The 11,691-nt window shown below is 37.6% G+C and overlaps 2 protein-coding genes and 1 long non-coding RNA gene across 4 annotated transcripts; 1 reads left to right on the forward strand and 2 right to left on the reverse strand.

The window, feature by feature from the left end:
• Positions 1-1,208: 1,208 nt before the first annotated feature.
• cdc42se2 (CDC42 small effector 2) lies at positions 1,209-9,470 on the reverse strand. 2 transcript variants are annotated; one of them, XM_003454465.5, is made up of 5 exons: positions 9,347-9,470; positions 7,058-7,302; positions 5,053-5,154; positions 4,895-4,973; positions 1,209-3,914 (listed from the first exon to the last, which is right to left on the reverse strand). In XM_003454465.5, exons 2-4 carry the CDS (start codon positions 7,109-7,111, stop codon positions 4,899-4,901), a joined length of 231 nt encoding a protein of 76 aa, XP_003454513.1. In that variant the 5' UTR covers positions 7,112-7,302; positions 9,347-9,470; the 3' UTR covers positions 1,209-3,914; positions 4,895-4,898. The 2 variants fall into 2 exon arrangements, with proteins under 2 accessions (XP_003454513.1, XP_005459048.1); XM_005458991.4 differs by having other exon boundaries at positions 7,058-7,299; positions 9,347-9,446.
• On the forward strand, positions 9,464-11,683 carry nip7 (NIP7 nucleolar pre-rRNA processing protein). The gene is made up of 5 exons (XM_003454467.5): positions 9,464-9,605; positions 9,729-9,815; positions 9,896-10,034; positions 10,831-10,971; positions 11,236-11,683. Exons 1-5 carry the CDS (start codon positions 9,550-9,552, stop codon positions 11,353-11,355), a joined length of 543 nt encoding a protein of 180 aa, XP_003454515.1. The 5' UTR covers positions 9,464-9,549; the 3' UTR covers positions 11,356-11,683.
• LOC112846895 (uncharacterized) lies at positions 10,831-11,307 on the reverse strand. Its single transcript, XR_003220104.1, has 2 exons — positions 11,172-11,307; positions 10,831-11,064 (listed from the first exon to the last, which is right to left on the reverse strand). It is a non-coding gene; the product is annotated as an uncharacterized LOC112846895 (long non-coding RNA).
• Positions 11,684-11,691: the final 8 nt, after the last annotated feature.

The raw sequence follows: 11,691 nt of genomic DNA on the forward strand, positions 1-11,691 counted from the left end.
TTATCTAACTGCTCTAACTGGTTAAAACCTATAACCTTCAAATATGTTTTTTAACGAATTTAATTTACATGTCTTTTTAACAGAAGACATTTGGGTCTATCACAGCAGGAAAAGCAGAGTGCAAATAACACTTCACAAGAGTACAATAAAAATACCAGACATTGATAAAGTGAATCTGCTATCAAGGATTACTATTAGAGACACTGTATAGTTATTTATGGGTTGCCACAGCAGATCACCTACCTTCTTCAAAGACTATCCCTAACATCCTCTTCTGCCACATCAAACCTCTGCATGTCGACCTTCTATGGATCTTCTTTGTGATTCCTTTTTGCACATGCTTGTTAGCTCCTTTGCCTGTTGTATCTAATATAAACCTTGACTTTCTAACTTTAGCTCCAAACCAAGGTCTCCCTCTGATGTACTTATTTCTAATCTTGTCAATTCCCTTTTTCCAGTTCGGGATCACAGAGTGATGGAGTCTATCCTAGCTATTGTGGGGCCAAATGTGTCATACGCTTTGGGCAGATTACACATGGAGATAGAATCATTCCCTCTCACATTCAGGTTACCAATTACCATTTAACCCCACAAGCATGCCTTGGGACTGCTGGTGTAAAGTGCATGCAGGTGGAGAGAGAGAACATGCAAACTCCCTACAGGCAGGCCTCAGCCAGCCAGCAGGTTTAGACTGAGAATCTTTAGCTGTGAGGTATCAGTGCTAACCACTGCATCACATATATAAGTTGATAATTGTTTTAAAATATTTATCTATAAAATTATGTTGTTTTGTGGTTCAGGTGGTAATTTGGGTAGTTTAACAGTTATAACATTTAATAGAGCAATCTCTGGCTCATTTTGTCTAAACGGTCAAATATCTTTGGGGAACATATTGAACCCTGAGATGCCCTTGATTCATCACAGTGTGAGTGTGTCTGTCAATGTTAAACAAAGCCATAATTGCCTAACTTATCTTAATAAGGTTCATCTTTGCAGTATTCAACACTCAAATGTATTAACAATCTAAAAGTATATCCAAGTATGCTCCACGGGCAGCATTTCATTCTGGGGTGAGCACTCTTACCTTATATAAATCAAGTAGAATTTTACAGTAAAATTTTGTACTGTACTAAAAATGTATCATCTTTGTTACACTGATGCTTTCACTGCTTTCCTCTTAAAAATGAAAAGATTGAATACACATTTGGTGAAACATCAACATATAACATTTATTGGCTTATTCTGAAAATGCAATAAAGGAAAGATGATTTTCCCTTTAAAGTGAGAACTACACATTAGGCAGATTCGGGGGGGTGGGGTGCCAACTACACCTTTCCTGTAATATTATACAGAAATATATGAATCTGAGAAAGCGTGGATCCATCACTTTTATACATCATGTAATAACAGTGTCATCATAAAATAAGCCCTGTGACAGGAATCCAAACACAAAAATGTTAAGTCACATTCAAACAGTCCACTGGCACAGCCTGCTGGTCACATAATGTACTGCAATCCAAGTATGACTGCACATTCTACAGCATTTATCCCAGAGCTGAAAAAACAAAACAAAAATGTGTACATGTATGTGGATCCATCTGCACATAGGAATAACTACAGAAACACAGATGTTTGTTACAATGTTTCAACCTGATGAATCTTAAATCTGTCCAGGGTTATGGGCAAACTACTTGCAAGAAGTCTTAAGGCTGCGAATGATATAAGAAATTTGACAACATCAATTAAATTTATTCTATGATCTGAAGTACCAACATCAAATGAGTCATTTTCTTTGTACCATAGAAATTTTGACAATAGCACTCATTTAACACCAATCTACATGCTCGACTTAATACATTCAACACATTTTGTCGCTGAAATAGTCAATCAATATGATGTACAAAGAGGACAAACAATGACATTTATTAGGTCCAGGCCTGCTGGTTTGCTCAGCACTTTTGATCTTTCTGCTTAGATTTTTTTTTTTTTTTTCTTAAGATGGACCCTAATTCAGAAATTTGGACAACACATAACAATTCCAAGGGAAAAAAAAAAAATCAAAAAGACATTCTAGTCTGATCACTGACATAACTGACAACTAGAATAACCAGGCAATAAGATCTGTTTTTATTTATTTTTCCCCACATAATAGGAAAATTATGTGCTTGAAGGTTAAAAACACTGGCAAACTGTGAATAAAGTAATGTCCAAGATGGTCAGGTGGTGTGTTAATACTTTTAGTAATTTTTTTTTTAACAAAATAAGGTTATATGTAGGAATAATTTAAAACAGAAGCAACATAAGCTCAAACACTGCTACAAAGGTGGGTCACATGTGGCTGGAAGTCATTAAGCTGCATTTATCAGCTGTAACAGTCATGGCAGGTTAGTTTAGGAAAAAGGACAGCATCATGTGTGGCTGTCAAACAGACCAAAATTACTTCTCTTCATCTTTAAAAAAAAAAAAAAGAAAAAAGAAAAAAAAATGAGGAAAACAAAAACAAAAACACCCCACGATGATAGGTAGGTGAACTAGATATGAGAGTACTGCCGACTGTAACAAAACCGACTTTTGCTGCAGTGTTTGCGACATTCTGAATACTTCCAAGCTAAGATCTAAAGTCTACTGTTGGTACACAAACCTTGAAAATACAAAAAAAAAAAAAAACCCAAACAGCATTTAAAAACATGAGATTGCAAAAATAAATAAAAGCTCAAATAAAGCATTAAAGCTGGGGGAGACACCATTTTTGGCATACGTAGGCAAAGGCTCCACAGTAACTATTCAGCATATTTTACTTTAATGTGCTCTGCAAGAAACTAGCCTTCTGCACCGCCTCCAAGCTCTCCTATCAATTGAAAAATGTAGCCCACTGTTGGAGACAATCAAGTCTTTTCAATTGGCTGACCTACAAATGTGCTTTCAGATGCTGGATTGATGACAGAAAAAAAAATAAAAATAAAAAAAAATAAAAAAATCCACCAACAAGCGAAGGTATCGTTAAGTGAAGCTACATAAGAAGCAGTCACGTGGCAAACTTTGGTCAAGCCTATTTGTTCACGCATCTAGCATAAAGAGGTTATTGACAAAACAGCAAAGAGGAGAAAGGTGATCATTTAAAACGTTGCCTTTTCCAGATTTGTGCCTACTTCAGCTTTAAGCTTCCAAATCGCACTAGCAAAACAAATAACGTGACTTCAGGAAGGCAGATTAGGAAGTTCATAGTTTATTAAAATCCTATATGGTTCAATCTAAATGAGTATCAAAAAAAACAAACAAACAAAAAACAGTTGAAATCAATGCTGAACTCCTAAGCAAGTGTGAGTGTACAATGTATGGTCCAGTGTACTCTACTCATTTCAAGTTTATTACAAAAACAGCAATCTTCAACCCTGAAAGCAACTCAGTATAATGAGTATTTCTCAGAATAAAACTATGAACGTGTTGCTTTTTTTTTTGTTTTTTGCCTTGCTACCACTACCTGTCCGTTGATAAACCTCTGAGGATAAGATAGGAAACAATGTTCCAAATTTCCAGCGTGGCCCAGCCACCATGAGGTCCGCTGTCAAATCAAGATAATAAATACAGGCATCCAAATTGGCTTCAACAGCAAGAATCTATGAAATATATTTTCCTCATGCATACACACAAGCATACGTCTGACTGAGATTATGAGCTTTCTAAACCCTCTTCCCTACTCCTAAACAGTTTCTCTTTACAGTGCAACAGTATGGCAGCAAATGGATAGCAGTGCTTTCATTAAAAACAAAAAAGGGAATGGAAAAATAAAAATATATACAACGTCAAGGTAAAGCAGTAGTTTCATTTTTTGGTCCTGTGTCCTTTATGGACAGAACTGCTTTTTGAAAATTCTTCCTTATATGAACAACAGTAGTTTCCACAAGACTGAAGAGCTGTGGGAGGAAAAGGTGGAACAAATGTTAGGATTCGAGCTGATTTCTGATTGGAGGTGTACTTTTGTGTCTGCGTGCATTTGTCAGTCCTAAATTTAAAATCTTAGTTCGTTTGGTCAAATTTACAGTCATCTGTGTTTACCAAAAAATATTTAATATCTGTGTGTTGGATCTGTCTTAGCGCCTATGGCAACACTGTGTGGGAGTGCTTACCCCCCCCAATAAAGCAGCAAGATGTAACAGTTACTTGGTGTCTTAGGAAAGTAGAGAGCTATAATTTTGCTAAAGTAAGGCTAGTTTAAAAAAATAAATTAAAAAAAAAAAGTATAATTCAGTAAAGTGAAGAGAAAAAAAATTATATGTAATTTTTATATAATAAAGATTTTTTTTTTTTTTTTTTTTTAATAAATTGACCATGGCACGATTACACTGTCATTACACTGACAGCTGAGTCATGCTCACAAAGACAGTTTGAGAGGTAATCAGCAAAACAATACCATGCACAGTACAGTGTAAATATGTGCTTCATTGCATTTCTCCCATTTCCTCTCAAAGCCACATAAGGCAAGCCTGCTGTTGTATGCAGGGTTGATTTGCCATCATTTGTTTTTGACAGTGCATGGGTGGAGTCAACACGGGAACTTTTGAGGTTTACAAGATAGTGTCAAAGTTCTCGTGACTGTTTCCATCACTGACTTATAGCTAAAGCCCCAAGTCTAGAATTTCACATATCCTATATGATATTGATATTTGTAATCTATTATTTAAAACTATTGGATGGATGGTGTGGAAGACAGAGGAACAAGACAAATACTGCTTTTGCTAGGGAAAAACAAATTCACTCAAAAACAAACATGACATTTCATAAGTCTGCTCTGGCTGCATGAAAACAAGATGAAGCTATGCTTGTGTGGCTTTGGGGTAGTGAAAAATCTGTGGTTAATGTCAGTTTCACTAAGGGATATCAGGACATCTCTCACCTGGTTACAACTGCGAACCTTCAGAACTTGTGTGTGCGTATCCTCCTTTAGATTTCATTTGGGCCTGAACTAGGTCAACCTATAGAAATATATAAATGTTAGCTGGCTGAAAACACGTTTGAAAATTCAGTGAAAACAAACAAACAAAAACAACTTACTGATGCCAAACCCAGGCCCATGTCCCCTGAGCCTACATGTGTGGTATGAACAAAGTTTGTCGGCTCCCCAATCATGGAGCGATCGATCCTTCGCCGCCGTTTCTGAAAAGTATCATAAATGTTCATTTAAATATTAATATCACAAGTAGACTTGCCATACTTCACACATTAAAGCAAATACTACTATCACTGAGAACTGAGAAGAGCATGTGTGAGCCAGAACCTAAACACTTATCAGTTTACTTTCTAAACCTTTGTTTGAAATATAGTGGATCTGCACTGATAAAAACCAATAACTTGAGTTATCTTATCTGTTAGCAAATAGCTCACTACCAAAGTAATAAAGTTTTACTGAATCTGTTTTGTCAATCCAGTGTTACTAAACTTACGTGGGGAAACTTACAGGGAAACGTTTTGAATTTCTATAATGGACACTGATTAATCACACTCAGTCCAGGCTGGAAAAACTAAACCTATGTGAATACTTCACTGTAAAGATTCTCAAACTATTCTGTGGGCAAACAAGACAAATGTGGACAAACAAAAAAGAAAACAAACCTGCCAAAATGTGGAGTGCTATGTTTAGAGGGAAACAAAAGAGTACTGGCAAGCCGACATAAAACACCATCCATAAAAACATGGTGCAGAAAGTACAGTGGGATTTATGGTCGAGCAGAGTGAGCGTGTTAGCTGTCCACTTCGCTCCAGGGCCTGACTGTCTGTGCTACAAACAGTCTGGACAACTGTGGCTCATGTTGTTTTTGGTCTATGAGCCAAACACGAAGGAGAACGAGGTTATAAAACACAAAAGCTGAAGTGAAACCGAGTATTAAAAACAATGAAAACTGTCACTGCAGTCACTTTCTGTGCTTTTCATACATTATTTTTTGATCTTTGAAGTTTTTGCGCGGTTCTCCTATTCCCATTGAACTCTGCTACTGCTCCCTGCTCTTTTCTGGCCCACTTATCAACCAATCAACATTTGGCAGTCGCATACGTCATATGATTCCAGCGAGACGCAGTCAGGATCTTGGAGGACTGCACAGCAGTGCTTCTCGCGTGGGTGAAAACTGGTTTCCCCTCTCTGACTGAAAATTGTATGCAGAGGGACATATTTGCGAGGCTATAAATCCCGCTTATCTTGAGCTGCTTTTATAGCTCAGGTGCACGACAATTCACATTCACAAAGGCAGCAATAAATTCATAACTGCATTACAAAACGTTACAGAATGATATCTGGGCAGCAGTCCTTGACCAAAAAGTCATGACAGATCGTGTGACAGCACACAAGTAAATAAACAAGAGGGTTTTTTCTTGGTTTGTTTTTTTTAAATGAAAAAACAAACAAACTAGGTTTTGTAGTCTGGGTCTAAAACCAATTTAGATACTGTGGCGTGACCTAGATAGCTTCAATGTTAAGTCAAGATATCCCAGATATAGCAGATATAATAACAAATAGTTTTTCCAGTGAGGAATGATCCAAATTCCCTCCCAATCACTGTGCCCGTCTTATGAGCAGCTACAAGAAACTTCTGATTGAAGTTTTTGTTTCTAAAGTAGATTCTAAACTCAGAAGTTAATTTAAATTTTAAAACCTTACATGAGAACAATTACTTGGGGAGTTTAATTCAGACAGGAAATGTACAAAGGTCTATAGTCCGCATGTTTTTGTCATTAACTCTGAATTAGCTGAGCAGTAAACCACATATGACGAGTAATCGATACATTACTCATGATCATTCCAAAGGACTCAACAACTTAGTATTGCCGCGGCAGGACAGGGGTTATTATTGTGACGTCAAACAGTTCCCTATTATAACCAGACTGTCAGACTGTCTGTCTGCCAACAGATGACCTTTGGCAAATATATTTAAAGTGTTTTTTGCCAGCATGTGTTTAACTGGATGAATGCTACTTTGTTAATCTATATTCAAATTAAAAACTTTTAAAAAACAAGGCAGCTTAAATTAAATAAATCACTTCTTCTTGCAAATTTCATACTCACAGGCTGTGGCTGCTCTGCAATGCAGCAACTGAAACAAACCCAGAACTCAGTCATTCTGAGGGCAACGAAGAAGCCGCAGCAGTTTCCTCTCTCTGTTCAGACGTCTCTACGCCCGTCTTCCTGTTCCGTGTTACCAGAGCCACAAACACACGCCGGAAACTGATGACAGACACAGGCCAGTGGCTTCTTGGGGGTAAACCGTTGGCACGAAATGTCTTGTCCCACTTCAGAGCACCACACACCTGCTGACACGTTAACAAATTAAAGGAAAATAAAAAACAAATCTCAATCAATTGCTGATATATTTTGATGTGTATCAGCAGGTTTCGGCTGCTCATGTTCCCCATAGCTAATAGTTCCCTGGCTTTACTTTTACGAGAAGCGACTTTTGATTGAAAACAATATTTAAAAATTCCTTTCTTGGAAGCTTGCCAAGGTTATTTTTAATCATACGAGTAAACGACTGTCAGACACACATACTACATATGAGGCATAGTGAAACATTTACGTCAGAAGGTTAAAAACAGAAAGCTAACCAAATACGTTCACCATATTCAAATGTTAACTTCTCTTGTAACAAGTCTTAAGAAAAAGAAATGGGGCCAGAGTGTGGCCTCTATTTCAACAAGCTGCCCAGGGGGCTCACTGTCACTTTCTCTTTTGTGGTTAATCTCCGGTGGTAAATAACTTACTACCTGAATCTAACAAACAGCCAGTGTTTCAGTTTTCACAAGGCTGTTATTAGCTCCGACACCTTGATAAGTTTTCCATTTTAATTAACATCTCTGTGGACTTGAAGCCGTCTAGAGGCTTATTTCACTAATAGGACAGCAGCACAGAAAATGTGGAGCACCATTTGGGAAAAAAAATAAAAAAAATAAATAAAACTGCCTTCATTGTACTGTACTTGTTCAAAATATACTCAATTCTATAATGAAGGAAATAAATTTGATTTTGGAAGCACACTGTGGCCATCAATTTGGTGTTGGATGACATTTTGTATTTCAAGATATCAGTATGGTGAATGTTGCTATACTGACAAATCCTAGGAAAAGAATACAAGTAATTTTAAAAGGGATAAATGCTGTAAAAAACTTGTGGGATTATCACTAATCTACTAATTTGTTTACAAGGATTAAAGAAAATGCAGTTAAACATATATGATCCACAAAGTTATTATAGTCAATTAAAATTGGGCGTATATTTAAGTTTAAATTACCTAAAATAATCTTAAAATCGTCATCATCAGTCTTTGCCGAATTTAGTCAAGTGTGTCAACACAACTAGGGTGGGGAGGCGTTGTGTTTTGGATGACTCTCTCAATGTGAGCCAACTCCCTTTACAGAGTGTTGTGTTTGTATTGCAACTCCTGTCCAAATATCAGCCACAAAAGACTAAACTAATACTCAAAATAATTAATACCAAACATAAAAACAATTAAAAAAAAATACACTGAAAAGAGTAAACAAGTCGAACAAAACGATTAAAAAACAAACAAAATAAACCCCAAAAAACTGGTGGATATAATCAAACAGTGTTACCACATATTTCGAAATGTCAATCGTGAGTGCCTTTTTTTTTTTGGTCGATGCCTCAGAAAAACACAGTAGAAGGCCTTCTGGCTGCCAAACAAGAGGTGACAGGAGGATCAAATGATCTGCCAAAAGCGAAGTGCTCGCTGACAGAGTGCATTTCCCAGTCTGTAACACTGACTCTGCAGCTGACGCTATACACCGCTGACACTCAACTGAATCCTATTATCAAGACGTAAAATGAGCGCAGACGTGTTTAATGATGATTTTAACCACATCTGACATCCTTTAAGGATCACCAACTCTGCCAGTGATCTTGGATTACTGGAACCTAATCGGTATTTACAAACAAATGAGCGTTATGTAACTTCGCCCCGCTGCGGCAAAGACGCTTTACATGACCAGTCTGAACACAGCTCGCAGCTGAGTGCAGTTCAACACATGTACTGCTGCTGTGCCGGGGCGTCGGCGTTGATTAGAAATGAACTGCTTTAGTAAATCGGAGTGTTAGCTCTATCACATGCTAATACAGCTAGCTCTCCAGCTAACGTTCACGGGCTCGATGATAGCCGCGGGTCTGTGTTTTTTTCCACTGACAGCTAGCTCTCGGAGCTAACTCAGCCCATTTTCGGAAGCTGTGACTTCAGTTGTTAAATTAAAACAAAAGCTTAAACAACTGCTGGTTTTCGCAATTAGAACCAACTATTCTTTCAAGCTTTCTTTGTGAATTGTAATTATTTTGTATGAGAAAACTTACCAGATGGCGACCGGTTTACCGGAGGAAAAAAAACACGTCCGTCCGACTGAACCCTAAAGGAGGCAAAAAACCAGGAACTGTGATCACTGTTACGTCATACAACTTCCGTTTTAAAGCATTACTGCTTCCGCGTAGACCCACGTTTTTTTCTCACAGAAGTTACGTTTGTCCGTTGCTAATATTAAGGATTTATAGTAGTAAATATGAGGCCGCTAACAGAAGAAGAGACCAAAACGATGTTTGAGAAGTTATCTAAATAGTGAGTGAACAGTTTCTGCGCCGTGTTAGCCTGTAAAGGTTCAAATTATACCAACACGTTCAGTAAGCCCGTTAGCTCACGCTATGAGTGTGTGTGTGATCCATGTGTTTTCTCTTGTAACAGCATTGGTGAAAACATAAAACTTCTAGTGGACCGACCAGACGGCGTTTACTGTTTCAGGCTGCACCATGACAGAGTCTACTACATGAGGTAATTTTGGTTAATTAACACGCATTTTGGGTACCTGTCAGTACATGAAAGGATTAAGACGTTTGGTTTTCTGTCCACAGTGAGAAAATTCTAAAGCTGGCCACCAACTTTTCCCGGGACAAACTCATGTCAGTGGGTACGTGTTTTGGGAAGTTTACAAAGACCAAGAAGTTCCGCCTGCACATCACAGCCCTGGATTTCCTTGCTCCATATGCAAAGGTGACTATAAGCAACACACAGCCAAGTCATTCCCTCCCACCAATATACCAAGCGGAGCTTAAATAAGATGGAGGAAACGAAACAATACGGGTATTATTAAAGTCCTCTATAGTAGAGGCTCATTCTGAATTATGCCACTAGATCATCTTCCAGAAGGGTTTTTGAAAAGATTACAGGAAAATTGTAAAGTTGTGGAGTGAGTATAACCAGCTTTTAGGATCAGTGACACATGACGGGTAGAAATTGTTTTTCACCTGTATAAACAGCTGTTTGCTATACAAGTGGAGAATCAGAATATTCAATCAGAAATAAAATCATTGTTCATAGCTGGGAAACACTGGGCATAATTTGCCGGCTCATGTGTATTTGTGTGCTATTACAGGTTTATTGCATGAAAAATGGTGCTGTACAAAAGTTGGTTTATAAACAGGCTGTTATTTAATTTTTTCCATCTCATTTCATCAGGCTTAACATGCACTATAAAAATAATCTTTTTTCAACAAATGGAAGTTCATATGTGAGAAGATGCGTATCTGTGGATACATCTGCCCATTTCACATCTTAGCTACATGGATACTTTAACTGAATGTATTTTTTTTTTTTGCTTTTTGAAGACCCTAAAATTGCGAGAACCTGTATTAAGTCATTGATAAATATTATGAGAACAAGTGAGAAGTAGCTGTATGTGTGCTTAGAAATTCCATGCTTTCTCTCAATTGTTCAAGCTTTTCATCTGTGCTGTCATATTGGACTCATTCATTCATGTATGAATAACTTGAAACTATCATGTATTCAGTTTAAGGTGTGGGTGAAACCTGGAACAGAGCAGTCTTTCCTGTATGGGAACCACGTGCTAAAATCTGGTCTTGGCAGAATTACTGAGAACACTATGCAGTATCAGGGAGTTGTGGTTTACTCCATGGCAGATGTGCCTCTGGTAAGTCCTTTAAAGGTTGCTCTTCTTGTCACACTGTTATGGACAGTATTCACAGTACAACAAAGATACATATTCCTGCTGGTAACACTCATGCTGGAAAACAAAGCACATATTATGCAGATGTTTTGTTTTCCTCAGTGCCGTGTATTCACAATAGGGTATTGGATAGATCCACTCATGTACTAAAAAGAGGTTAATACCTGATTAACTCAAGGTTATATGACAAAAGGCACTTATAGGCTGGCTGTTTGTCTTAATCTGCAGGGTTTTGGTGTGGCGGCCAAGTCTACGCAGGAGTGTCGGCGAGTGGACCCCATGTCTATTGTTGTGTTCCACCAGGCTGATGTGGGCGAGTTCATAAGAAATGAGGAAACATTAACATAAAGATGCAGAAACAAGTGGACTGTCAAACTGTTTATTTTTAACAGTAACACTCACTCAAAGTCAAATGTTCAGCTTTTAGCTGCTAAATATTTTATAGTGACATGATCTGATCAACGTTCCTACTTCAAGAGCAGCTGTTATACCTGGAACACTTCCCTACAGTTCAGAACTAAAACAAAAAACATGTCTATTGACTCACTTCTGCCATTTGCAGAATTTCCTGGTTTGTCCCCTCCCTGTTGTATTAAATGAGAAGGGTTTTGTTTTTGTGTGTATGTTTTTTGTAACTTGAATCTTGAAATAAATCCACATCTCTGTATCATTTAAATTAAAATT

Source organism: Oreochromis niloticus, linkage group LG1 (assembly GCF_001858045.2).
Source record: "Oreochromis niloticus isolate F11D_XX linkage group LG1, O_niloticus_UMD_NMBU, whole genome shotgun sequence".
NCBI lineage: Eukaryota > Metazoa > Chordata > Actinopteri > Cichliformes > Cichlidae > Oreochromis > Oreochromis niloticus.